This window comes from Takifugu rubripes, chromosome 1 (genome assembly GCF_901000725.2).
Source record: "Takifugu rubripes chromosome 1, fTakRub1.2, whole genome shotgun sequence".
Lineage (NCBI taxonomy): Eukaryota > Metazoa > Chordata > Actinopteri > Tetraodontiformes > Tetraodontidae > Takifugu > Takifugu rubripes.
This window is the reverse complement of record NC_042285.1, coordinates 17,835,310-17,862,479: the sequence shown is the minus strand read 5'-3', so window position 1 is coordinate 17,862,479 and position 27,170 is coordinate 17,835,310. Positions and strand designations below refer to the sequence as shown.

The 27,170-nt window shown below is 43.4% G+C and overlaps 1 protein-coding gene across 4 annotated transcripts; it reads left to right on the top strand.

The window, feature by feature from the left end:
- Positions 1 to 1,528: 1,528 nt before the first annotated feature.
- Positions 1,529 to 25,727, top strand: bcl9 (BCL9 transcription coactivator). 4 transcript variants are annotated; one of them, XM_029834692.1, is made up of 11 exons: positions 1,529 to 1,709; positions 2,884 to 2,919; positions 3,474 to 3,639; positions 15,062 to 15,533; positions 18,393 to 18,706; positions 19,031 to 19,138; positions 19,286 to 19,472; positions 20,047 to 20,143; positions 20,230 to 22,411; positions 22,911 to 23,183; positions 23,312 to 25,727. In XM_029834692.1, the coding sequence occupies exons 4-11, from the start codon at positions 15,208 to 15,210 to the stop codon at positions 24,346 to 24,348; spliced, it is 4,524 nt and encodes a 1,507-aa protein (XP_029690552.1). In that variant the 5' UTR covers positions 1,529 to 1,709; positions 2,884 to 2,919; positions 3,474 to 3,639; positions 15,062 to 15,207; the 3' UTR covers positions 24,349 to 25,727. The 4 variants fall into 4 exon arrangements, with proteins under 4 accessions (XP_029690552.1, XP_011607206.2, XP_029690532.1 ...); XM_011608904.2 differs by lacking the exon at positions 2,884 to 2,919; XM_029834672.1 differs by lacking the exons at positions 1,529 to 1,709; positions 2,884 to 2,919 and adding an exon at positions 1,740 to 2,111.
- Positions 25,728 to 27,170: the final 1,443 nt, after the last annotated feature.

Below are 27,170 nucleotides of genomic sequence, written 5' to 3'. Positions count from 1 at the left end.
AAAAAATCCTCAAAAGGTCTGTGCTAATGTTTAGTGCACTGACTTCCATTTATTATAAATGTCTGAGATGAATAACCCAGAACTTGGTCCCCAGTTTTTAAACTTACCTTTTTTAATCCCTCACTAAACCTGGACCTCAGAAATGAACACACACACACACACACACACACCCACACACACACACACACACACACACACACACACACACACACACACACACACAAACGCAGGTTAGCTATTAATACATGCACTTAAACACCACTTCATTTAATTCCTTTGTTGAGATTATACATTCGGGCTGGATTCTGAGTGTATCTTGATTAAATATTAAGCAGGATCACTATCTCATTTCATGTAAAGGATGTTCACTTTTCCTCTGAGGCTTGTGATAGGCCAATAGTGTGAGTGTGTGTGTCTGTGGGTTTCCATTAAATATAAAAGGAAAACCATGAGCACTATCATCACATAAAACAACAGCATCTCTAAACGTGTTCATGAATTCAATGTATATATCGTGTCTGTGCATGTGTGTGAAAGTTGCTGGTTTGTTCCTTTTTGTTACACTCCTCTGATGGTGACAAGCCCCCTTTTAGCCAGCTGGCATGAATGCAGCCATTCACACTGGGAATATATACTGTACGTTAGGCCGGACTATGACAACAACATGCAAAGCAACTTTCCAATTAAATGATCAGCTGTGCACAGAACTGCTGTAAAGGACCACTGTTGTAAAACTGAACGGAGGCTTCTGAATCCACAATTTTAAAACAGGACCTTTTTCTGATCTTTAGTGTCTGGAAATATTTCATTTATTAAACCAAGTTGGTAATCCTGACATATCTGACTATTTTGTTGTGGCTTTTAATGAAATAATCATCTTTATACACGCTGTGTATAAAACAAAATACGCTTTGGAAAAATTTAAAAAAGTAATTAAACACTGCAAATGAACATCAAATAATTTGTTGATTCCCAAGTCAATTAATGTGATCTTGACGTTTACTAAAAATAACTAGAAGGAATAAATGAATGGATTGGTCGCAAATTCCTGAAACACAATGCAAATTACATTGAAACGATTCCGCCTATTGCGTAGAGTAAAATTTCCATAATGAAAAAGCAGGAAATAGTTTTCTTCCCAACTGAGCTGAATTATTAGAGACCAGTTCATGCTCATGTTAGTGAAAACCAACGAATCAATCAATTAATCTACCTAAATGGCCTCTCCTGTCATACGTGCATATGAACTTTGAAATGTTTTCTTGTGTAAACTTTTACAAGTTTGATGGTTTCCTGCTTTCCAGGCTGGGTCGGGAGGTAGTTTACCGTCACCACAAGGCGAGTAAACAAAAGAAAAGTGAGGAATGAGAGTGCAGACGCGTCCAATGTTGCTGTATTTACTGTTTTAGGCGAGTTGGGAGCGACGGTGTCTCGCTGCTACCCGACAGAAACATTCTCACTGGCACACAGACCTGACCTAGAATTGCTACTTAGAATTCGGGTTAAACCATCGCGTTAGAGCGGTGGGGGGGGAGAGACGACAGGAAATCTTGACTGGGATGTAATGGAGTAGGACCACTGGAAATCTCGGGCGAAAGGGGGGAGACACCTTTCTATTTTATAATGTTTCCGTCATAATGTTGTGATTAGATACGTCTACGATATGATCGCGTCGATCGATGAAAAGGGGAAATAAGCCAGCAGTCAAGGTGAGCCTTCTTTTTACCCCAATTCCAGGTGTAGACTGTCTTTACCAGAGCTCGCCTCCTGGCAACGGGCACACGCGGGTCCTCCTCCGGGGGACATCTCACTCCGGTATCCGTTCTTCTCCTGCCTATGTCCCCGAAGGCTGGCTAGCAAACCCACGTCGCGTCTGGCCTTGCACACCGTGAGCACCGTTTCAGTCGCGAACGCTGCTGGTATTTTTTTTTTTCCCCCCTCCCGAGCGCACCAAAAGCGGATTATTCACGATGTTTTCAGCGTGTTGGAAAACCCGCGGAGAAATATTGGTTTTTACCCCATTATAATGGAGTACCGCCCGTGCTTCGTGAAAATGAAAAAAGGATACAATGCAGCATGCGTGCTTTGCATTCTTCGGGAGTACACCGCTGGTATTGTATTTGCTTATTTTTTATTATTATTATTATTATTTTTTTATATATAAATGGTGTGTGATATGATTTATGGAGGCGTAGGGAGATTATAGGCCGCGGCTGCTGATTGTGTCGGCCAGCCATATCATCTGCCGAGCGATTTAATTGTTACATTGTTAACAGAGCTAGCACAAGTTGAAAACCGAGGTTCGCCCGGGCGCAGCCTGGATGGGCTGGTTGGCCACCAAACCGCTGGATTAAAAGACGTTTGCCGTGTTTTTGTGCGAGTGCCCGTGCGTGTGTGAGCGTGTGTGTTGCGTGTTTGTGGAAGACGTCGTTGTTCTCGCTCTCGGTCGCCGACCAGTGCCTCCCTCTTCGGGGAAGACTTTGTTCGCGCTGGCCGACGCTCCATGAATGCGAGTGCTGAAGTCTTCCCTTCCCCCCCCCCAGCTCTGGCGAAACAGGAACAACTTCTTTTAGGAAAAAAGAAAAAAAAAAAGTTCCTGGAGTTTCAAGCGCCATGGAATTACTTTGTCCGCCAAGAGTTGTCCAGTGAGGCGCTGAGATTTCGCAGGGAAGTCCGATCCGGAGTGTAGCAGTTCGGGGCTTTATGATGAAGAGTTGCAGCTTTGGAGATATTGGAGCCGATATTCTCAGGCTTCCTCCACCAGGCCCGTTTGGACAAACTTGTGCGGCATTGTGCTGTGTTGCTTTAGCCAGACCAGCGAGCTAAACATAGAAAAGAAAGCGACAGTTTTCATTTTATACTAATACTTCTCTATTTCACCAGCCTGGAACGTGCTCATGCTGTGAAGACACTTTAATTGTGAGAAAAGTTCACATTTTCACCTTTTTTCCCCCCGGAGATTAACTGCACAGACAAAAAAAACCTCAATTCTTAACGCAATTTTGCAACACAAACGAGGTTTCTCAGGCATCCTACTGCTTTTCGTAAACGGAATGAACAGTGGCACCTCTGTAGAGCTTCTGTCCTTGTTGCTTCGTTAACCTGAGCAACTTTTACAGGTACAGGTTTGGTGTTTTGGAATGTTTTAAAGCGTACGCCCACACGTGGAGACTAAGTTCCTCCAGTAACTTGACCTTTATGACAGCAAAGATGTTGAATATCAATACGTATCTCGTTGTGTAGTATTTTTTTCTCATTTCCTTTTAGGATTCAGCTTAAAAGAAGCTCTCTGCAGTGTATAATAGTTTTCATAGTTTTCAGTTACGTCGCTAAGTCGCATAGTATTTTAGAGTCTATATATAAATACTCGCTGTTTTTATGGCCCCTGATGTCTGAAGCTTTTTCCTAATTGTGTGTCAAATATGCTGCTCTAAGCATTAAACCAAGTCAGTGATGTTTTGTCTCTCGTACAGGTGTGAATGACTTGTGGGCATAGACGACTGTGAGCGGGCCCCGTTCCTGTCCAGCCTCCGTGGCTGACTGGGAGGAGTCGAGTGGGGAGCCGACATCAGTGCCCGGTGGACCTGATACCTGGTTCTCCATATGAAGCCCTGCTGAAAGGGCAGGGGGGCTTCTGAGGTAAGCAGTCCTAACTGTGCCTCTTTTTGTCCCATTGTGTCAGCCTGCCCACTCCTAAACATGATCCTGCCATTGTGCTGGCATCGGAGGAGTCTAAATATAAACACTAAGAAACAAGTACCATCGGACGTGGCAACCACATGTGAGTTGCGCCCTTTATTATGAAGAGCAAAGCACCTTCGCTAAACTATCAGTTCCTAATGGACGCATTAGGATTTGAGAGACGTGCGTCAAAGACGTGTGCCCAAACTGGCACGCTTTTCTCCGCTCCTCCTGTGAGGCAACACGGCTCCTAGATAGCAGATTTATACTCATCATGTTATGGTAAAGTATATGTTTCTATTGACCCAAGATGAATTCCTGATGCTTCATCAGAGCTTTGCGGAGCACCTCTATTACACAGAGACAAGGTGGAACACTCAGACGTGCAGCACTGCTTTGCAACAACAGCAGGCTCTTCCCAATGTTTGTCCCCGTCTGGTTGACATTTATCGGTGGCGATGACCACGTTGATAGCGGCATTCTAATGAGAAAGGCCTTCGGTTGGAGGGTTTCTTCCCGTGTTCCTCTCGAGGTAAAAGACCTCAGAGAGGAGTTGATTCTGAACTGTTTCTGGGTCTTGTTTTCTGATCTGCAGATACAGCAGATGCAGCCTTCGTCCCAGCAAGACAACACTGTCTGTGTGGTTTATCCTTTATCTCATTCGAGGTGTGTTAACCAAAAACCACAGTGAGTTGAAGGACTCAGGGAAATGGATATTGATGTAATGTGGATGAGGATTTTCCTCCTCTGTGCATTGGCGTGCATCATTCCTGTGCGTCATGGTCGTAATCGAATAAAATAGTTCTGTGATGACAATTACTGGACTGTGAATCCACTGTCAGGTAATCTTTATACACGCCATTTCTATGTGAGTCTGGTTCACTTAAACCTAATGTCATGTATACAGGAGGGACCGTCCTGTATTTCAAAATGTACGTTTCTGAGAAACTCTGACTTGGCAGTCAACACATTTAGTTTTCGGTCACAACTTCCAGTTTTACGTTTCCATTTAAAGATCTTGCAGTTGACGGCTGAGAAACTGTTTTATTTAGCAATTAAACTTTGATATTTTTAAGTTTTAAGTAATGACTTCTGAGCTGATCGATGAGAAGACTTAGGCAACATTTTGGGACAGTAAAGTAGCATAGTAGCTTTAGTCTGAGCCAAGTGAATTTTTAGGGGGGGTTTAACCGTGTAGATACTTGTTCATTGACTACAGAGTCTGTTGCAGGAAAATATTAATTTACCTCGCTACAGCCAAGTTAAGTGCAGGAACTTACATTGATCACAGACTACAAAACTCATAAAGATTTAAGCGAGCTGTTAAACAAGTGCTATTTTCAGCACTAACTCTGAATTGGCAAATTAACTATGTCTCAGTTGTTTTTGAGAATCTGTGGGTTTGAGCAAATCAAAACTTAACCAATATCAATAGTTTATATTTGGAAATGTTATCTTATTATATTATTAGGTTAAACTAGAAATAGGACTGGGAGTTATTTTGCACTGGTGTCATTTGGCCTGCAGTAAAGGAGGCCTGGGCCCCGTCTCGGGGGCCTATACGGCATCATTAGATGTGCTGTCTGAGTCAGAATCTTTTTCTTTGTTTTCACCCATCTTTGCTGTGATTGACATTTATTGCAGCGATGCTCTTTTCACCTGGCTGAAACTGGGGAAGAAAGCTTCATACTGGGAGAACTCCGAGTCTGTGGCGGTCAACTCTGACTGCTGCAAGTAACCAGGGTGGTGGCTGCTAACTGGATCGACAGTATCTTTTTAACATTACTCTGACCTCTTGTGTCTTTCCTCGGCTTTTGTGCCGCCGTATTGCTGAACTTGCTGTGTCTGGATGACGAAGCAACCCCTTCCAGTTTCAGGGGGCATTTTTTATTCTTAATTCTTATTCTTACTAACATTCTCCCCTGGGCAGTATAGAGGATGGAACTGGCAGATGCTAACAGATGAGCAGCCACTGTAATTTAGCAGCAAACCTTAGACGCTTGTGTTCACGTCTCTTATGCCCACCTACATCTGCCACAGTACAAAGAACCACAAACTAGCATAAACAGTGACTCTGGGGTGTTTAAAGGTCCAATTTCTGAAAGCCTTAGAGATAAGAAATTGATTTATTTATTTATTTTAAAAAAATCTATTTGAAAAAAAAAAAAAACTTTTAAGAACTGAAACCTTGTCTGTAGCCTTGAAGCTGAAAGCAGTAACGAACACCCACACGTTGAATTAATCTTCAAAATGGTGTGAATAACATCTTTTCAAGTCTTGACTCGGCAGGTGAAATAACGAACACGATATGTTGAAATATGTTGTGGTTTGTTCCACTTTTTTGTCTGGGAGAGTGCTTAAAAATGGTGTTGAGCTCCGGGGCTCTCTGAGAACATCTCTTACCCACGTCATATTGGTCAGTTAATCTCCTACGTGCTCAACCTTTGATGTCAGACATGGGTTCACCGTATACCTGTCAGTCCGGGGGTTGACACAACGTCTCTCTTGAGCCTTTCGTGAGGTAATTGGAAGGATTCTCTTATTTCTGCTGGTGTAAATCTTGACAAGTGTGTGATGTCGGTGAGGTTTCTTGCTCCGATCACCTCTGCCAAGGAGGTTGTGTTTCATCAAAGTCCGCGTACGTGCCTTCTTCAGCGTACAGATTCATGGTTGGTCTGTGAAATAAACATGGTTGGATGCACCGTAGTGTTGGACGATTTTAAAACACGGCTCGTCGTGTTTGTTTTCTGAGCTGAAACTATTTGATTGTTGGTTTGGTCTTTGGGTCGGTGTGAACGCTTCCCTGCTTTGTCACGTTGATGTTCATTTTCAGCCCTACACTGAGTGTGTAGCTTGGGTCAGACATACGTGACTCGTTGTCATTGTATGTGGCTTAAAGAGTTTTCAGTGTAGTGATGATGGTTTCAGAACTGGGGCACAGACAGGTTTTCCATTTTATTCCACTAATTTGCAGATATCTTGTGGTATTTGTACTGCTGTAATGCAGTTATATTCACTTTTTAAATCTGTATTTGTTTTTATAAGAATTGAGAAAGAAGCCAGAAATGAAACACCATTATCAGTGTGGAGTGATGTGGCACGGCTGGGATGTTCATCAATGCCCAATTTTTCATCCTACATGTTCCCTGTTATCACTGGCATACGTGTGATGTTTCTGTGGCTTCCAATTATCCCTTTTAATCCACCATAAATACAGTGGAATATTCTTTATAAAGGAAGGTACAGATTCCAATTACCATAAAATGCAACAACCAACATTATTCTACCTTTTCCTTAAAAGAGGAGTACTGTACACACCAGACTTGACTAAGAGACTTAACTACTCCTGCCTATAGGTATTTTAAACGCTATACCATATTTGAGTATGTATCCAAATATGTAATTAGGTAAGTCCTCGCCATTCCAAGGGAACAATTCCGAGTAAAACTCTGGTAATTAAGGGAAACAGTCTGTATTCATTTATTTTCACAAGGCTAATTTTAGCTTCTTTTTCTCTACACTGTATCGGATCGAAACGGTTTGACCTGACATGTTACGGTATGGCTGGGTTGGTTTTCCAGTACACCGGGTGGCTCTTCGTCGTGGTCGAGGCCTTCATAACCAGTTGGTACGAAACTCTCGCAAAGATGTTGGCATGTAAACACAACTCTGTGTTCATCTCATATCATTTTTTGGTTTTGTACTGGCAGCTCTTTTGACGCCAGAGTCTTAAGAGGAAAAGACCGAAAACATAATACAATTTTTTCCCCTTGCAGTTGGAGGGAAAATCCAGAAAAATTGCTTGTGCAAAATTCAAACTGTAGCAAGACTTCACAGACAATACCGTAACACACAAACAAATTTTGAAGCAAAACTAAAAATTAGTTTAGTTTAAGTTAATCAAATGTCGATGACAACCTGAATTTGTATTTTCACAATAACGAAGCATCACAAAATAGGACCTGGGGACAGAGTTAGTTAGCATTGGTGGCTAACTAGCCAGCTCATTGTCTGCATACAGGAAACAACAGGGTTAATTTCTAAATATAGGCTACTTGTTCAAAGTGAACTCACCATGATGAAGACGCTCTGTAAAAATGCTGGAAGTCACAAAACACTCTGACTCTGTCTGGTTTCCAACAACTCCGTGGCCGAGTCCACGCAACGCTCCCTCCTGTTGCTCGCCGGTTGGTGCCATAAATAGCATCCAGTTGATTATACCACTCCTAGTTCTGTCTTTTAAAAAACTTCCAGTCCTTTCTGCTGGTCCGGTAATCTTTGGTGTTTTCTCAAGATCACGTTTATGGCTGCTGGATCCTCTGAGCGCCAATTGGACCTTAAAGGGAAAACCACATTTCTGGTCTCACCTGTAGCTCCAAGTTCTCTCATCTGCCACACAGCTCAGAAATGTCTGCATGCTGTAACTGGACCAGGTATCGCCTTAACATAGCTTTTTTTAAACTTTATTTTTACACAGCGTCACTGTTGTGGGGTTTAAAAAAGGGCAGGTTTGCGTTTTCTGAAATCCATTGTTCTCCTGACATTCACATAAAAGTTCCTCCTTGGCACATTTGGACCGGCACACACCTCAGCCCAGCAGGTACTAAAAGTACATACTTGGCCCCGGTACCCCTACCGGAAAGTCTTCCAAACCGTTCCGTGACAAGTTGTAGGTACTAGTAGGTACAGCATTGAGCAAGAATGGTACCTGGATGCATTTTTGTTTCTTTTGCTACCCTACCGTTGTTAAAATAAACCATACTATTCATAATCCGTGTTATTAATTGGTGTAAGGCCTTTTCTTTTTACTCAAGTTTGGATTAGTGTCTGTAAGAAGTGACATTTGATTGAGTTGTATCAACCACAAGCATCATTTACATTTCTAGGACTGCGTAGTCTCTAAAGGGTCGGCCGTTGAGTATTCCCACAATGGGCTTAGCCACAGGGAGAAGTCTTCTCAGTGTGTGTAAGGGAAGAATGTGGCCTGAGTGTGGGAGCGACTGTCAGGACTGATGGAGGGAGGGAATCGAAGCCCAGACAGCACGGTCAAGAAAGATGGAAGGGCCCGCACAAAGGGCAGCAGAGTTTCCCTGAAGGATATCAAGTTTCTCCTTTCACGGTCACCCAGAGACAAAAATGAATCGCCCCATTTTGTTTGATTATTCCAAAGTTGTGATCTTACTTTAACCCAGGGCTGCAATAAATCATTAAAAAAATCACAGTCCCAGGTATCAGATTTTTTCAGCATATTATCTCACAATCTTTAGCAAAAAAAAATCCTTTTATTTTCCGTACGAATTTTTAAGTCCCTTTTACCCCAAATGCATGACTGCAGCGGCCTCTCTAGCATATGATGAATCTACCTAAAATCACATGATGGAGGTCAGGAGTGTTAAATGCATGACGGCGGAAACCAAGATGCACGTATCAAACCTGGTATTTTTCCATATGGTGATGTCATCAATGACATCTGAAGTCTGTAACGTGTCTTTACCCAAATGCAGGAAGAAAACGTATTTCTTAACAAAAACTAAAACATAAACTTTACTGTCCCGTTGTGCTAGTTACACAAGTATATTCATTGTAATCAAGTACATTTTCCACACAGAACAGGAATATTTCCCCTCCTGCCATTATGATATAACACTACATTATATAATTTGGGGCCAAATGAGTTTTATACTCATACATCTACAAATCAATTTATATCATATTTTACGTGTCTGTATATACCGTTCAGTATCCACATGCAATATATTCTCTTTCTCTATATTCTTTTGTAGTCAAACACAACAGCAATGGCCAAATCAACGTTTCTCTTCAAATGATAACACTGATGGCTTGTAATTGATTTCATTGCATATCTGTCCTAATCAATACATGTTTTTACTTGAGAAATGATCCAGTGATTTCCCTTAAATCAGTATCACGACATCTAAACGTCGTATTCAGATGTTTTTCATCATCTGTGCAGACCTCAGAACCCTGCAGCCCTACTTTAACCTGTGACTTTTAATGGGCACTCTCACCCTACAGCATTGCTCCTGTCCAAATGAGGAGTGTCTTAAAAACAGATCTTAATATCTCTTCCCACAAGTACCAAGTTTTTTGTTTTGCAATGTGTGTTACAGGTTGTCTAATGCATAGCCAATATTTGCAAATCCTGACTGTAGTCCCATATATTACACATATATAACTGTCCTGAAAGTTTAATTATATCTGTGTGTGTGTGTGTGTGTGTGTGTGCGTGCGCACACACACACACACACACACACACACAGACAAGCAGGACACAGCCACTTCCTCAGAGATGCAAAGACAGAGGGCAGATTGACAGAGACGCTCTCCCAGGGTGTGTGAGTGAGATCTCAGCAGGCTGGAGTGTTGAGTGCCAGTGCTGCTGCTGGAGCTGGCCGCCACATGTGGCACTCTGCCCAGGCTACACCAGCGGAGTACCGGTAGTGAGTCAGCTGTGTGTGTGTCTGTGTGTGTGTGTGAGAGAGAGAGACAGGCACTCATTGCACACTTGGTGAATAGAGTGATTTTTTTTTTTTAGACCCTTTCTGTCCTGGGCACCTCACCATGGGTATTCATTTGTCCTGTCATTTGAGAACCCTCATATCTTTTATCAGCAAGGTATCTGCCACCACGATAAGTAACAGAATGCAACATCACAGCCGCCATCTTCTAGAGATTGAAAGCCAAAATTGGTTTGACCAGACAAACAGATGAGTCAAAAATATGGGAATGACTTGACTGTTGGCATCCCAGAAGGAGAACCGATGACCAGGATCCCCTTAGTAGTGCAAACCTATTGTGATGGAGGCTCACAGAAATGTCACAAAAGTCTGTAATCGGCAATCAAAGTTGATAACTAACTAAAAAAACTAATGTTCTGCAGGCTATTGCCATATAAGCAGAGGTCAGTCACGCTCCTTTTAACAGGAGGGGCAAGCTCTTTTTTTTGGTTTTTGAATAGATTCCATTTTTTATTTATGGATAAAATTAGATGTATGGAAATAGAATTTTACCCAGGGACCTGCTTTGTCGTGTAGGCTGGTTCACCTAGAAATTGCTTGTGCCTGTTCCTGTTACTGTAGGGGCATAATGTCATTTCAGACCTTATCATTGGTAGTTTCGAAACTCCATCGTCCATGACGCTCAGAATTGTTAACATTCTAAAGGCGCTGAGTGTGTCAGGAGTGCTCGCTGCAGGACGTGGCACGCTGGGAGTGTGACACTGCTGTCAGAAAAGCCCCTCAACAGGTGAACATACATGTGTTTCCTCGGTACTGTTGGCCACTCGGCTTATTATTGGTTCTGCAGCGTTCAACTCTTTACCTGGCAAAAATAAATGCCATTATCATATTATCCTGAAAATTTTTGTGTACATTTTACATTTATTTTAGATAAATATATTGCATTTAAATTACCCAAAACAACTTAGGAAACACTCAATATTCCAGTTTATTTGCTGCATTTATTCCCATAACAATTTAACCAGATGATGTGGATGAATGTATGAGTATTTATTCATCTGGACTTTATTATTATATTTATAATTGTCAGGTAACCTGTAGATTAGAAATGCCCCAAATCATCTTCCTTAATGGTGACATGCTTATGGCTTTATACTGTAGTTCCCCATCATTGGAAACTGATGTGTGACGGGTTCAGATTAACCTGAAATAAAAGAAGAAAGAACTGTGGAGATGAAGGCGACGTAGACAGCAAGCAGGTAGTTCAGCAGGAGAGCAAAACACTATCGTGAGTGAACTGCAGTTTTGCTGTGGGATTTGCATAAAAGAGGCTACAACAGCAGCAGACTTTTCTTTTTTACAGCCAAGAGGATGGCTGAGGACTTGGAGGTACAGTCTGGTGTGCGTGCACAGTGCACTTCACTACCCCAGACAGCTTTTCTGTAAAATAATATCTGTGCAGCATTGTTGAGTTAAAAATTAAAGGCAGTGGACCAGAGTGGTGGTGAGGTCATGGTCCTGTTATCAGCCCCAGTGGATGCATAACTGGTATAAAGCCCCCATCCCCGGTAGGAAGGTCCGTTCTCTACGCCGATCACTGCCAGCATACGACGGCTGTTACGTAAGCATGAAATGAAATTCCCTTTTAGTAAAACCCGCATTTGAAAACCTGAATCTAAATGAAGTGAACCGTTATCTGACCTATATATTTATATCAGACAAAAGCTTTTCTAAGACGGTTTCCTAATAACTTCTGCAAACTGCAGCTTTTTGGGTGCTCTGTGATTGACAGTCGAGCATCATAGAGGAAGATGAAGACTGTGCTTAACTTTGTAGTGTTCTGGTGCTCGTGCCTGCAGTCAGCTGCTTTGTGCACACCTGATGATGCCATATTCTTTGTGACACTCGTGTCACCAAGTTCCCCAATTAGGAGTCCCCCATTAGCGTGTGATCGGAGGGAACAGATGATTGACAGTAGCTTGTGGACCGACATTAGTTAATATTACATACATTTATGTATACAACACATATCTACCGTTGAAGGACTGCAAAGTGTTGTCTTCCATTGTTTTTGCTCACTGTACATTAGCTTTAGCAGCAGAGGGAAAGAAAAAACCAATTTTTATTTTCTGCAAGTAGCCATAGTTTTCAGGAGAAAACTTGTATCATTTATGAATACAGCTAAACGAGTTAAATCCACTCATTGAGTGCAGCATTCTAAATGATCCGTTCTGCTCTGCAAACCGGCTGTATGGATTTGCTGCTTTCTTCAATGAAAAAGGGGTTTTGTTGCAGTGCTCAACCAGTTGTTCATTACCACAGAAACAGTGTAATTTCCTCCTCTTTAATCTTGACGTTATCAAAAAACATTCTTATGCCTCCTCTTCGTCGCTCTCGGCCTTTACTCACATTTGGTTTTGTGCTGGGCTGTCTGTGTGGAAGTGTGTTGGACTTGAGTAAGACTCTTTGGCGCAGTGTCGGGAAACGATGCCTCAATGCAGCTCTGTCTTTTTCTAATTTAAAGGTCCTGGATAAATCATTTTAGCCCTAAACTAGAGAATCCTACTGAAAATCCCATGTTCACACTGTAGTGTGAGCGGCCAGAAATGCTCAACATGGAACTCAAATAGGTTTTCAAGGATTTCAATATGTCTGAAGTTCTTCCTTTCATTTTCTCAGAGCTACAGTTTGATTTTTGGATGTAAAATCATCTGGAATGCTGAGGATGTTTTTTTGAGGTTTCTTTCTCTTTGGCATAATTAGTGTCCTGCCATGGGACAATATAGTGCAGAAAAGTACATTTTCTTCTGCTCGGCTGGATCGTCAGCAGGAGGCCAGTCACATAGCATAATTTATGAACTACCAATCTGTATCGAAGCCATTTTGAATAAAGAATAAAGGCGCATTTACCCCACTCTTTATGCCCCAGGGTCTGGACAGGACACAGAGCTTTGTTATATTAATAAAAGTTCAACTCCTCAGACAAATGTGGAGGAACAAGGCCAAAAATAAGTTTAAAAACAATGTTCATTGACGTGCCAGAATTCAGTGGAGAGAATAGTGTGCTTTTGTCAACAGGTGTGCGACAGATGCACAAATAAACAATGTCAAACGTAAAAAGCAGTGCATCATTCCACCAATTTAGTGATTCTGTGGGCCAAACAGGTGACTGCTTGTGTCCAGCTGTCCCAACCTTGCACAGTGCACGCATCCATCGTGTCCCTTGCCAAACATTACATGGACAGTGGTTGGTTGTTCATTGGGCTTCCTATCATGAAATCAAAATCTCTACAGTATAATCTTACCTGTTGTACCCAAGCCACTGCAATATTCCTGCCAGGCCTTCCTTCAGAATCCCCAAATACATTTATTATTATTATTATCACTTTATTTTAAGAAAGCCTCATTTGTGAAAACTTTGATATTTGATTGTATTAAATTGAAATGTCGGTACGATGTTAATACAAAGGTGTTGTGTGATGTCATGTGCGCTGTATAGTCACAGTAGGGTTCCATGTATCATTGTGCCTTTAGGGAAATGGTGTCTGCGTAACCGTGTTCTCTGTTGCGATGTAGATCTCATCATTTCATGCAGTGGGGAGTTGTTTTTTTAACCAATTCTGCAGTGAATGAATGTGCTCATTTCAGTGATCCATTAATCAGTTATAATCAGCCAAACACAATCCAAATGGTGTGAATCCCCCAGGCTCGTCTACACCCCCACCCCCCACCCATCTCTGGAGAAGCAAACCTCTCATGTGCAGCAGTGATCTGTGGACCTCATAATTGTAAATCACTTCTTGTGAAAAGCAGAGAGACGAACGCTGTAGCAGGAGTTGGTGTATTTGTCTGGTTGCAGTGATACCCCCAACCCCCACAAACACTCCACCTCCCTCAGGGAACTCTGGAGCCAGTTACAATGTTGAGTGTTTTGGAAGAACTCCTAAATATTTTCAGGATGACAATGTAATCTGACTGACTGAGTTGCTCTCTACCGATCAGTATTCACATGCAATATATTCTCTTTCTCTCTCTCTCTCTCTCTCTCTCTCTCTCTCTCTGTCTCCGTCTGTCTGTCTCTCTCTCTGTGTTTTGGTTTTGCAATGGCAGCTTCTGTTATTTATTTTCGGCTTTTATTATTTTCTAATCAGCCAAAAAGATGGTCAGCCATTTTAGAACTTGTGAATTCTAATTACCTTACAAACCACTCAATAATTACTAGTTAACTGTGTACATACGTCAACTACATTTTAGTGCAATAACCTGCCTTAATCATTACGTGATGGGTGAAAGCTGCATCAAACTCCTTGGTCAAGAAAGATCAGTTAGTCCAGTCCACCCAGTTGTCACACGTTTGTTTATCTTGGAGTGAGGCTGTATCAAACACACCTTGTTTCTATTTACTGGTAGTCATATGCTGATGCTGCAAAAGCTGCAGCCAGCATGCAGCTCTGGTCTAAGAATGCCCCGTCTGCCTCCGAGCTGCGGTTTTGTCAACACAGAGCGCTGCTTCGCTGAACTTTAGTCTCTGCATTGACTTATTGGTAGTTTTGCAGCTCCCAAGGTTCTGTGGCTTGAACTAGATATTTTCCTGGATGTTTTTTGTAGGTTCAGATCTCTGCTCCAGGTTCAAAATGTTTGTGTTCTGCTCATATTCTTATGTTTGACTGGGTTGAATGATCCTTGTACAGTTTTAGCCAGGAGAAATGTACTTTATGCCAAATGATCTTTTTTGTTAACACCTCAGTGACCCATCAGGTAAATGTCTATTAAAACAATAGTTGTGTTGTAGTGGCAGAGGCAAACCCAGCCTAGCATGTGTGTGTATAGGGTGTTCACGCTGCATCACTCCTTTCTAGTTTTGTTAACTTTGTCTTCTTTTCTCTCTTTCTTGTCAACAGTGTGCCCAAGGGCCATTGAAAGCCCCCTAGGGGGAGTTTCATAAATACACACCATACAAGAAAAAGCTCTTGGACTATTGTTATTGTCTTACAAACACCTCCTCCCACACAAATACACACTCACTCACACACACATACACATTCGCATGCACACACACCCACACACAGACAAGGACATAGAGAGAATGTTGGAGGTCCAAGAGGAAAGGCCAGCGGCGGCAGGTACAGCAGCAACACATTTCAACAAAAAGGAGCGAGGGAAGAAAGAGAGAGAGGAGACGAAAGACAGTCGAGGAAATCTCTCCAACATTGGGAATCCTGTTCCTGGTTCTAGGAACGTGCGTGCCAAAGCGCCACTATCCCACACAGGCAGCCCTCACCAGCTTATCACACCACCCTGTTCTGTAGTCCTGGGAGCCCCATCAATGCACTCCAATAGGCTGAAGAACTCCCCGTCCACCAACACTCAGAGGTGAGTAAACAGCGCTCATCCAACCTGCTGAGGTCTAAATGTCACCGCTGTGATGATGGTAATGAGTCGTGGAGAATTTACTTGGAACATCTTGTGCTACTCTTGGTTTGTTCATGATTTTAATGTTACTGTTTGATTTAACCCTTTTTGTCATGCAGAATCTATATACTATGGTTTTAGACTAGAAGGGCTGGAGTCAAATAATTAACATGGATTCCTGCTGCTGCTGTAATTAGTGTTGGATCACATGCCACATGAAGATTACGACATGCTGAGTGAAGATCTTTTTTTTTTTGTTGTGATTGTTTAGAGGCATTTGACAAACTGGGATGTTTAGATCCTGCATATTCTTGCTTCAATTCCTGGGTATGGCCTCCTTCTCACTCAGGACTATAGCTGTCTTGATCCACATCACCAAGTTTGCAAAGTGTTTCGAATACAGTTGAAAAGAGGGAGATAAGATCACGTGCTTTGATTAATTTCCAAATGAATATTTTTCCTCATTGTTGCTTTAACCGAGTACATTCCAGATGAGAAGATGGAAATACAGTCTTCATTAAATAAGTCATTTACCAGAGAAGAGCATAACAAGTATGCAAGTACACAAGATGACAGATTGTACAGTTTTCAGTACCTTTGCTGGCTAGTCGATAAGTTTCTCCCCTCTGTGGACAACCAACACTAAAGTGAAACCTGTTGTTTCTGATGATGTTCATTACCCTTCTGTCTGCTTTGGGCCAAGTTGGTGCCCAATTGTGGTGACCTGAAACACAATCGAGACTCCGAGGTTTAAGTACAGGCTTTTCCAGTAAAAACTGGCCCCATTCAAGTTTTTCAAAAATACCCACATCTACACAAAACCACAGAAGTACCGTACTATATAACACAAATAAGTTCTGTGTTTTTATAGTTGTGCACTATTCTTACGAGTCTTTGGATGTTTACACTGAACTCTTATATACCATTTTGGTGGGAAAGATGGCAACACACCCAATTGTGTTTGCACTTGACAATAATATAGAGCTGACGTTGTAATAGGGCATATACAGATATTTCTGCACTGTTGCTGCTAGGTGCTGTCAACCATGCACCAAAGCAACACATGAATTCTAAGCTTTCTGCCACTGGTTGCAAAGCTACTGCTAGTTTTCTATACAGATATCTTAATGCTCAAAACTGATGCCCTGTCATGTGCGTGGATGATTGACTTTAGTGGCCATGAATAATGTTTTAGTATCTTGGACCAGGTGCTATTTTTAGTACCACCTTGCTCAAGGTGAGCGAGATGTGCAAAAGTGAAGCCATCACAAACTATTGATTGGTCAGAATTGGAATGCTGCCTTCTTTTTATTGATTATCAAAACAGACAAGCTTATCTGACTATTTATGTTAGGGCAAAAAATAAAGAGTGTCCTGTTACCTTTCCAAACATACTTTTTTTGTATGAAAGATCTCATGTCATGGCTTTGCGCTGTAATTCAAAATGTTCAGTTCATACACACTCTTATAGCAAATATTGATATATTGTGGACGTGTAATACTTCACCTACTGTTAATTTAAGTAGCTAATTTTTTTATTCTATTACCACGAAGGCCTTTAATTTATGTTACAGTTTTGTTCAAAGGTCAGGGAGTACACTTAACATGGAAGTTTTCCCTGCTGACGAATGGTTCTGGTGCCTCTGGAAACGGCTGTCTGCTCTGACAAAATCCCGGCTCTTGGTGTTTTTTTAACTAACTGACTGTGTGTGTGTGTATATATGTACATAAAGTAGGCGAGTATACAGTTGTGTGTTTTGGACATGTTGGCATTTGTTCTGTGTGCGTGTGTGTGTAGTGAGTAAAAAACAGACAGACAGAGCAGAGAGACAGAAAGATTAGGGTGTGGTGAGGGAATTTTCTGCCAGGATATGTCCTGCTTGCCTGAAATGAGCTGCTCTTATAACTAGTCAGTAGTAGTCACTTGTACATTGCCCACATCTGCACTGTATGTTTCAGAATTGATTAAGCACATGTAATTCCCAGTACCGCTAGCCCAATCTCATGTTCAAATTGGGAAGAATTCACCTTGGATGTCTCTGCATAGCACAGTCTGACTGTTGGTGTCAACATAAGCAAGAAATGACGGAGATTTAGAAATAAATGAGATTTAGGAATAAGATTTAGGAATAAATGAGAGAACGCATCGTTGTCTTCATTAGTGGAACAAGGTGAACAACTTCTTCGGCTTTCAAAGTAGCCATGATGCATCCATCCAAAATAAGAGAGAAAGCTGGGACTTCAGGTGGACACCAAGAATCCTGGGTTCGATTATATGAAAAATCCTTGTGATTTTGTAAAAAGGCCTGCTGGTGATTCGAGTTGCACCACATGATTAAGCTGCCATCGCTGACTGAGTCTGGGCTGTAATGTACACACAGTACAACTTCTGTTGCACCAAGCTATCTAACAGAGCGGAAACCAAACTGGTCATTTTAATAATAGTAATATTTTTTGGCTTTCTTATATACTGAATAAGTAACTGTATAATCTTGTTTGATTGACTGTCTGACTTCTTTTGTGACACACATCCTTATTAGTTGTGTAATAGTCTATTATTGCATATTTATGGGTTGGATAATGAAATAGGACCATTTTCTGCCAAGGGCATACAGTAGCTGCAAGTTGGTATATGTCAGATTTCATGTCAGTTGTTGGCTCTGCATCGCTGTATTTGTCTGTTCTGTGTCAAAATCCAGAAGATAACTGCATTTACTTATTAATATGCCTCATCCGCCTTGTTTTATTAGTAACAAGTTCTGGTGAAAATCAAAATATATGTGACTTATTCCGTGGATCTTTGTTTTCTTTTTCTGTCAGCCCTAAACCTAAGACGGAGGCCATGGTACGCTCACCTCCTGTCATGTCCCCCTCCACTGCCACCCAGATGGACTCTAAAATACCCAATCAGGGCAAACCAGGGAGCACTGGCAGCCAATCACAGCTCTCACCGTGTGACCCTAAGACCCTGGGTGCCAAAGGGGCTCAGAATGTACCAGGAGGAATGGGGCTGAAGAATGGTCAGGGTTTGACTTCTGGGCCAAGTTCCAAGGTTAAAGTCAAAAGGGAGAGAAGCACCTCAGTGGAATCATTTGATCAGCCAGAGAGTGGAACGTCCACCACTGAGGATAAAGGTAAGCAGCCGGGGGCACACATTAGTAGAACTTTGTGTAGCTGCATTTTTTTCTATTGTAACAACGTGAATTTAAACATTTTCAGATTACATTAATGTGGATTATTTTGTCATTGAACTTGTCTGAAGAGTTTTTACACATTCCCTCCTGTAGTGTTCATCCATAATAGATATTTTGAGTTCTTCAGTTATAGAAACATACTTTTTCAAATTCTTCTTATGCCTTGTGACTCCCTCGTTGTTTTGTTGTAAAAGAGCAGTGGACAAATACAGGTCCCCTTATATATGTGTGTGTGTGTGTGTGTGTGTCTCTCTGCATCTGCAGACAGCAGCAGGGTGAAGAGGATGTGTGTGGCAGAGAGGAGGCAGCCGTACAGTGGAGCTGACTGGTGCTCTGGGGGCGAAAGTGACGAGGACGACAAAGGATTCTTTAGTAAGTTTATTAACGTGTGCATCCAAGCATTGAGCAGTGACGCGTCCGCTGATCATTTTGACGCGTTGCAGTACCTCAGTGTAACTGCAGTCCAGATGAGCCCAAATGGAACCTAAAGCGCTGTCTGTCCCTCTCATCTCTCCATAGACTGCAACTCCAGTGACGTGAAGCCCCAGGACTCAGTCACACATTCTACCTCCAATCCTGGTCTCAGTCGCTCCTCTACACCATCCCATAATACACTGGGAAGCCAGGGGCCAACAACAGAACCTCCTACTGGTCCGAAAACAGGCTCCAAACTCGTTTATGTGTTCACCACAGAGATGGCCAACAAGTAAGAAAACAAAGAACGCCGTCAGCCGTGTTTTACGTACTGCTGTAGCTACCAAACCCAATATGGCAGCAGTTTATTACTCATGTCCATTTGATCTCGTTTTACATTCACACCTGTCAATTGGTGAGATAGTGATTGACAGTCAAGGCGAAACTACTTTTCATAGAAATTATAATGGAACTTGAATGCAGATATATATCCACAGAAAAAAAAGTACACTGGAAAATTTGTGGCTCAAAATAAAACCGGTGTCAGTTGAATTGTGTTTTTGTGCCGTTGTCCCATTTTTGGCTTCTGTTATCTACTTTGTGTTCCATGAGTTTGCTTTCTACCTCCTCTGCTTCACTTATGCCCTCAAATGTTTATTAGCACATTCATTTTAGAATTAGACATCGACACTGTTAGTCTTTGGTGGAAGGTGTGTATGAAACAGTTCATAGGATGTGTTGACCTTGACTTTACTTTGGAGTTCCCATCTACTCAGCAAGTGGATGACTCTCACTAAAAGACAAGAAGTAACACACATTCTTATTGTTTCTTTCTGGTACCTGACTATCTGCCTTCTTGTCCTCAGGGCAGCTGATGCAGTTCTTACTGGCCTTACAGAAAACATCATTGCCTTCCACATGAAAAATATCTCCAACAGCAAGGACAAAGCTCACCTTCTCTTGGTAAGAATGTTAACAGTCGTGGTTTTGGGTATCAGCACAGTCAATAGGCGCGTTATAACTTTTATAAATTTCTCATCCTCTCTCAGAACAATGCAGCAAGCGCCCTCCGAAATGACTCTAAGCCTCCTCAACAGCCTCCCTCTCACACCCAAGACCAGAGTCACCAGCCAGGTTCCAAACCGTCCCTAACTGGCTTAGCTGATTCTGCCCCGTCTCAACCTTCCAATCAAGGGAACCAGTCCAGTGTTCCTCCACAGGAAGGATCATCCTCTTCAGGCATGGAATCCAAAAACCTTCCTGGCTGTAGCCCAAGCAACAATACAACCCAAGTCGATCAGACTCCTGTCAACCAAGCTGACACGGGCCTTAATCCCCAAACGGCAGGAGAAGCTGGCCAAGGTGGAGGTCCTGGTGGAGCAGGTCTGACACCGCAGCAGCAGCAACAACAGCAGCAGCTGGCACAGGAGTTGTTAAACATCGAAGCAAACACCGAGGGTCTGTCTCAAGAACAGCTGGAGCATCGCCAACGCTCATTGCAGACTTTGCGAGATATTCAGCGCATGCTCTTCCCAGATGACCGTGATGCCCCACCACCTGGGCCTCCACAGTCCCATGGTGGCCCTCATGATGGCGGCCCTGACGGTGCACCTCGTCGACCTGAGCAAGGGCCCTTGCAGGCTATGATGGCACAATCTCAGAGTCTTGGACCGCCAGGTGGGCCTGGCCAACCTCGTCCACAAGGTCCACCCTTTGGCCCACCTCATGGTCCAAGAGATATGCAGCCATTTCCACCAGACGAAATGGGTGCACACATGGGGGGACCAGGAGGATGTGGAGAAGGAGACCAAATGACCCCAGAACAGGTAGCTTGGTTGAAGTTGCAGCAGGAATTTTTTGAAGAGAAGCGGAAAAAACAGGAAATGCAACACCGTACGCTTCCACCAGACATGATGATGCACCCACACGGCCCACGCGGTATGATGCGAGGCCCTCCACCTCCCTATCAGATGGGCCCAGGGGAAATATGGGGAGGACCAGGTGGTCCACCAGAGCACTACCCAGAACGCATAGGGATGGGCCCTGGTCCACGGGGTATGCCTCCCCATATGCAGAGGATGCCTGGCTTTTCCGGAATGATCAATCCTGAAATGGAGGGACCCCCAAGACCTGGAATGGGTTGGCCTGATGACATGCCTCCTCGGATGGGAGATGCAAGAGGCTTTCCTGGGGGACCTGCAGCAATGTTTGCTGGTCCCGGTGGTCGCGGTGAACGTTTCCCAAATCCTCAGTCCGTCCAAGAAGCGATGTTTCACCAAGGTATGGGTGGAGAAAAAGGCATCCCCCCTGGGATGATGATGGACATGCAACGAATGATGGGACACCAAAGAGGTGGAATGGAACCTGGCAATGGTATGGGTATATTTCCCAGGATGCCTGGTGATGGTCCTATGAGTCCATCCTCCCGGCTTCAGGGAATAGGAGGAAGAGAAATGGGCCCCGAATTTGGCATGGGGCCTGGCCCAGCACCAGGTGCACACATTCATCCTTCCAAATTACGAGATCCAGGAATGAACATGAGTCCTGATGAAATAATGAGAATGAGAGCTGGAGGAGGACCTCCAATGGAGAACATGGGCCCTCAAGGACGGCCCATGCAAGGCCCTCCTTTTCCTGAACAGACACAACCAGGAGACTTTCCTATGGGGCCTGGACGTCCATTTCCAGGGGGTCCTGGGGGGATGCGAGGTCCACATGGAGATCAGTCCTTTGGTCCAGAGCACAGATCGACACCAACAGGAGGTAATGGGCGCATCAACCACCTTCCTTCGGCTGGCGGCCCTTCACAAGGTCAGCGAGGCCGTAAACCAGCAGACCTGAATGTCCAAGCAGGAGGTGGGAACTCTCCAAGTGTCAACCCTCTTAAGTCTCCTCCTCTAAGGCAAGTTCAGTCCCCCATGATGGGCTCACCATCAGGAAATCTTAAATCCCCCCAGACTCCGTCCCAGCTGGCTGGTATGCTCACTGGTCCTACAGGTCCCACTGCCCCTTCAGCTCCACCAGCTTCAGCACCAATGAAGTCCCCCCACTCTATGATGGGATCAGCTGGGGCTTCACCAGTTCATATGAGATCTCCCTCACTTCCTAACCCCTCCCCAGGATGGGCTTCATCACCAAAACCACCCATGCAAAGTCCTGGAGTTCCTCCTCAGAGTGGAAAGCCCCCCCTTAGCATCACCTCCCCAAACAGGATGGGAGGCATGGAGCAAGGTATATATATATATATATATATGCATACATATGTTTGTATGTATCTAGGTATATTTGTTCACAGTAGTTTGTCCACTAGTTAACTATCATGTATCAAGGACAGATATGATGTGATCCAATTCAGAAATATAAATCCTGATCTCTTTCTTCCATGTGTGAGTTGTGAGTAGTGTGTTACATGACATTTCATGAGAGGCCAAGCTACCGTAACCAAAGGGGAAAAAAAGTTGACGTGGTTCACAAACACCAGCTTTGACATTTGGTCATCTGTGCATTTTGGAGAAAGAAAAGAATAAACAAACTGGGATGGCACAGTAGGGTTAATGGATTCACACCATTTTCTGATGGAAATACACGACTGAATACTGTACTGAACCTAGAAATAGAACTTAACATCACTGGACGCCTTTTTCAGCATTTCAAATTTTGATTAGGTATTCAAGTTAAAATATTGATCATTAATTTTGTTTGTCGTTATAACCATTGTGTAATCCTGTAGGTGGGAATGGTCCTCCCTCTGCACCTCCTTCATCAGGAGCTCCATCCGGCTCCATGTCTCTTCCAGGCAACGTCCCGTCTGGCAGTCCGTACACCATACCCCCTGAGCCAACCCTTTCCCAGAACCCTCTCTCCATCATGATGTCACGTATGTCCAAATTCGCAATGCCCAGCTCCACCCCGCTCTACCATGATGCCATTAAGACTGTCGCCAGCTCTGATGATGACTCACCCCCTGCTCGCTCACCTAACCTACCATCAGTAAACAATAACGGTAACTGACTTGATAACACATCTGTAATGTGCTGTAAATTGCAAACATTTAATAACACGCTCTACATGGGGTGTTGTTTTCAACATCAATACTGAAATGAACGACCTCTATTTGTCTTCTCTATGCAGGTACTGCTATGAATCATCAAGGTAATCCTCGTATGATGGGACCAGGAAATGCTGGCCCCATGTCTGCCCTCAGCCCCCTGGGTATGAATCCAATGGGATCTCAGCCTCTCTCCCATGGCATGCCCCCACAGATGCCCTCTCCCAATGCCCCTAATATGGGTTCAGGTATGATACCTCATGGCATGATGATACCACCAAATCAAGACCCTGGTATGGGAAACCCTCAAATGATGCCCCAGGGACGCATGGGTTACCCTCACCGAAGTCAGGCGTACCCCCTCACCCAGTCCCCTTCACAGCAAGGACCTTTCTCCCCACACAATGGCCCTGGTCCTCAAGGTTTTCCAGGCCATCCCATGGGCTTCCAGGGAGAAGGTGGTCCTATGGGGGGACGGATGGGGAACATGCCTCATGGGGGAGGGGGTGATGGAAGTATGTGCAAACCCAACACGCCCGGAGGGCCAGAGTTTAACAACATGCAAGGTGGGTTCAGCGACGCAGACCTTCATGAAGTTATGCGGCCGGGGGCATCTGGAATTCCCGAGTTTGATCTTTCCAGAATAATCCCTTCAGAGAAGCCCAGCCAGACTCTTTCGTACTTTCCTCGAGGCGGAGGAGAAAATCCGGGGGTAAAACCGCCACACCCGTCTGGTTTCCCAATGCAGGGAATGATGGGCGATGCCCCTCCAAGGATGGGGATGTCCATGCAGGGAATGGGAGGGATGCCAGGGGGCCCTGGTGGTGGAATGGGTCCCCAAGATATGCCAATGGGAAACCCAGGTCACAACTCCATGCGGCCACCAGGATTCATGGGTCAAGGCATGATGGGCCCCCAGCACAGGATGATGTCCCCTGGGGGTCCAGGAGGAATGATGCAGGGGAGACAAATGGCTCATCCTGGACCTGGCGGGTCACCTAATATGATGATGTCACTGCAAGGCATGGGTGGCCCCCCACAGCAGACAATGATGATGGGGGGGCAGATGAGGCCACGCGATATGGACATGGGGTTCAGTCCGGGCCCTGGAATGTTCTAATATTAAAAAAAAAACAACAAACCCTTGTAACTACAATGTTCTTGGACTGTACACAAGGATCGAGTAAAGGTCAAGATGTTCTGAAAGTGTTTAAAAAACTTTCCCAAACACGAGTAATGGAATTATACCAGAAAGAGGAAGTACGGAGAACTGAAGCGAATGGAGCTAGCCAGTCACCTAGTATTGTCCTGTGGGAACTATTCCAGTGGAGACTCGGAAAGGCCCAGATTAGAGTACTTCTGCCCCAAGAACATTTAATTTTGACTCATGAACTTCAGAATGTATGGGATTGTTGTGCATCAATTTTGCAGAACTGTTATTGTGATTTTTGATTATCTGACTTTAAAAAGGACTTTACCATCAAAGAGGAATCAACCTAACAAGTCAACGTGGAGATGCTACAGTATATGTCTACTTTTTCAAATTAAAAAAAAAACAAATTTGTCATTACAGTGATATGGAACAAGAGAAAGGAATAAGAATTTGTGCTTTGTGAAGACTTTAGTGAAACTCCATCATGTCTCGCTCCATTGTTTTGACTGTTTCTGTACAGTATATACGTGTGAGAGTGAGTGCGTGGGCAGAGTGAATGTTTGTGAGGTATGTATGTATGTGTCTGTATGTATAGGCATTCTATCAGTGACCTCTCAACTCCTCTCACCCAACTTTCATTGGGGGAGGAATGCCCCTAAAATACTGTACTGTTTACCATTGGTGGGCTATTTGAATTTTAGTCTATTTTAATTTCCTTTGTAACTCCAGTGTATAACAAACCAAACTATGACCTCATTAAGATAATAGTATTATTAAAAAAGCACAAACATGGACCATCTGCAGAAAGCCTCTTTTTTTTTTTTTTCTCCTCGCCCGGTATTTTTGACCATTGAGAACAACACACAAATTGTGATGATCCTGGCAGCTTTGCAGCACAATGCAAACCCTCTTTGGAGAAAGATTTACGCTGTGCTCTAAAACTCTCAGGACCTGACGGTATCACTATTGTGGAATAATGCGAATACCCAGACGTGCTATGTGTTCTTGTCCCTGTCGTGTTCCTGTTTGGTTTTCTGGGTAACAACCATTCCCGTAGCAATAATTGCAACTGGTCAGCAGAATGGGACAGGAGTGGCTGAGCTTCAACAGGTATGCCGGGATTTATAGAACTAGAGCTAGTTAGACCGTTTAAAATAAAAATAGTAAGGCAGGTGGTGTCCAGATTGGGACACAAATGTAAACACGTACTGCTTACCATCCAGTTGACTTCCTCTCTTTTCTCTATTGTTAAAGCTTGTCATGTGTTTCTCCATTGGCTTTGGTGCAGAATAGCCTACCAGGGCTGTGGTGATGGACTACAAATAAAAGATATTGTTTTGGTATAATCATGTTGTCTATGGACTGTGTGTGTGTGTGTGACAGTATAATCATGTTGTCTATGGACTGTGTGTGTGTGTGACAGTATAATCATGTTGTCTATGGACTGTGTGTGTGTGTGTGGCCTTGATCACTCCAGTTTAGTGATGTGGACAGAGTGTTTGTTTTAGCAAGCATTACATGCATCAAACCCACCCACACTTAGCTGGAACAAAGCGTCAGACCAAGAGGCAACGTGTCCAAGTTGACATTTTATCAGGAGGTACTTGCAGTGCTATTTTTAAGAGGACATTACGTGCCAAAAATAGATTTAAGCATGTTGACGCATTAGAGCACCACTGAGCAAGTTTTCCCCGTCCAACTAATATCTTGATCGTGACGGTAACACTGGCCTGTAAACAAAAGATGGTGGACTTGAAACGAATCAGAATTTCCTATTTACGCCTTGACATTAAATACGTGTTGCAATGCAACTGCACAGCTGATATCTGTATTAAATACCGTCAGTACCCCCTTGAGCTTTACAACTTACAAGATTGTTTAAGTGAAGATTCCAAATCTGTCAATTTTAAAAAGTATATTCTTATGTGCCAAATATACTTGACACAAATATGTATGTATTTGTGTATTCTCCTGAGGATTGACATTTAAGGTTTATAGTGTAAATGTATTATTAACACGGGCCTAAAGTAGACTCTGACTGCTTCACAGATCAAAATATCAGACCTAAACACTACAGGTTGTGCAACCTGTGTGATGAGTTTGTTTAGGCCCAGTTACCTCCAGTGTTGCTGTCAAGCTCTTTAAAGAATGCTTTTGAACTCCTCCAGGGGGCAGTAGAGTCCACTACACCCTGATATAACTTGATTCTGCACAGATCAGAGGAGACTGGAGCAAAAAAACCCCAAACAAACAAAAATGAGACGGCACCAGTTGCTCGAATGAGCCGAGTCTGTCATATCACCTCGAGCAGGAGCTGGAGTAAAGGTGTGTTTACTCACAATGGTCAACACGGAAACAGGCAGCAAGGCTGAAAGTTGTCCCTCGCTGTCCCAGAAGGATCAGGTCATGGGGACAGTCACCATGAGGGCCAGCTTTTATCTACAGCTGATGGTTTACAAGGCGTCACAATATCAGCAGGTTTGACACTGACTGTTTTAAATGTCTGCATTTGTCATTGTTGTTTGTATTCTTGTCTTTCCAGGACATTAACAGGAGTTCTGTTTCCTTTGGCCACACGTAGATAATTGCTAATACGGTTCAGTTCAAAAGTGTTTTCACGCTTATAAAGTTTGGATTATTTTGTTTAAGTGCAGCTGAGAGAAACAAAGATAATTGCAGTAAATATTACAGAACTTTTGATGCTGGGATCACTTTAGTTCTCCTTAACCACTTTATCCCTTTCAGGGTCACAGGGAGGGTAAACAATGGGTGAAGGCAGGGTCCCCCCA

Coding starts and splice junctions, on each gene's coding strand:
- bcl9 (XM_011608904.2), top strand. CDS start 15,208: ATGCACACACACCCACACACAGACAAGGACATAGAGAGAATGTTGGAG. Junction 18,707..19,030: donor GTCCACCACTGAGGATAAAG/GTAAGCAGCCGG, acceptor CTGCATCTGCAG/ACAGCAGCAGGGTGAAGAGG. Junction 20,144..20,229: donor ACAAAGCTCACCTTCTCTTG/GTAAGAATGTTA, acceptor ATCCTCTCTCAG/AACAATGCAGCAAGCGCCCT.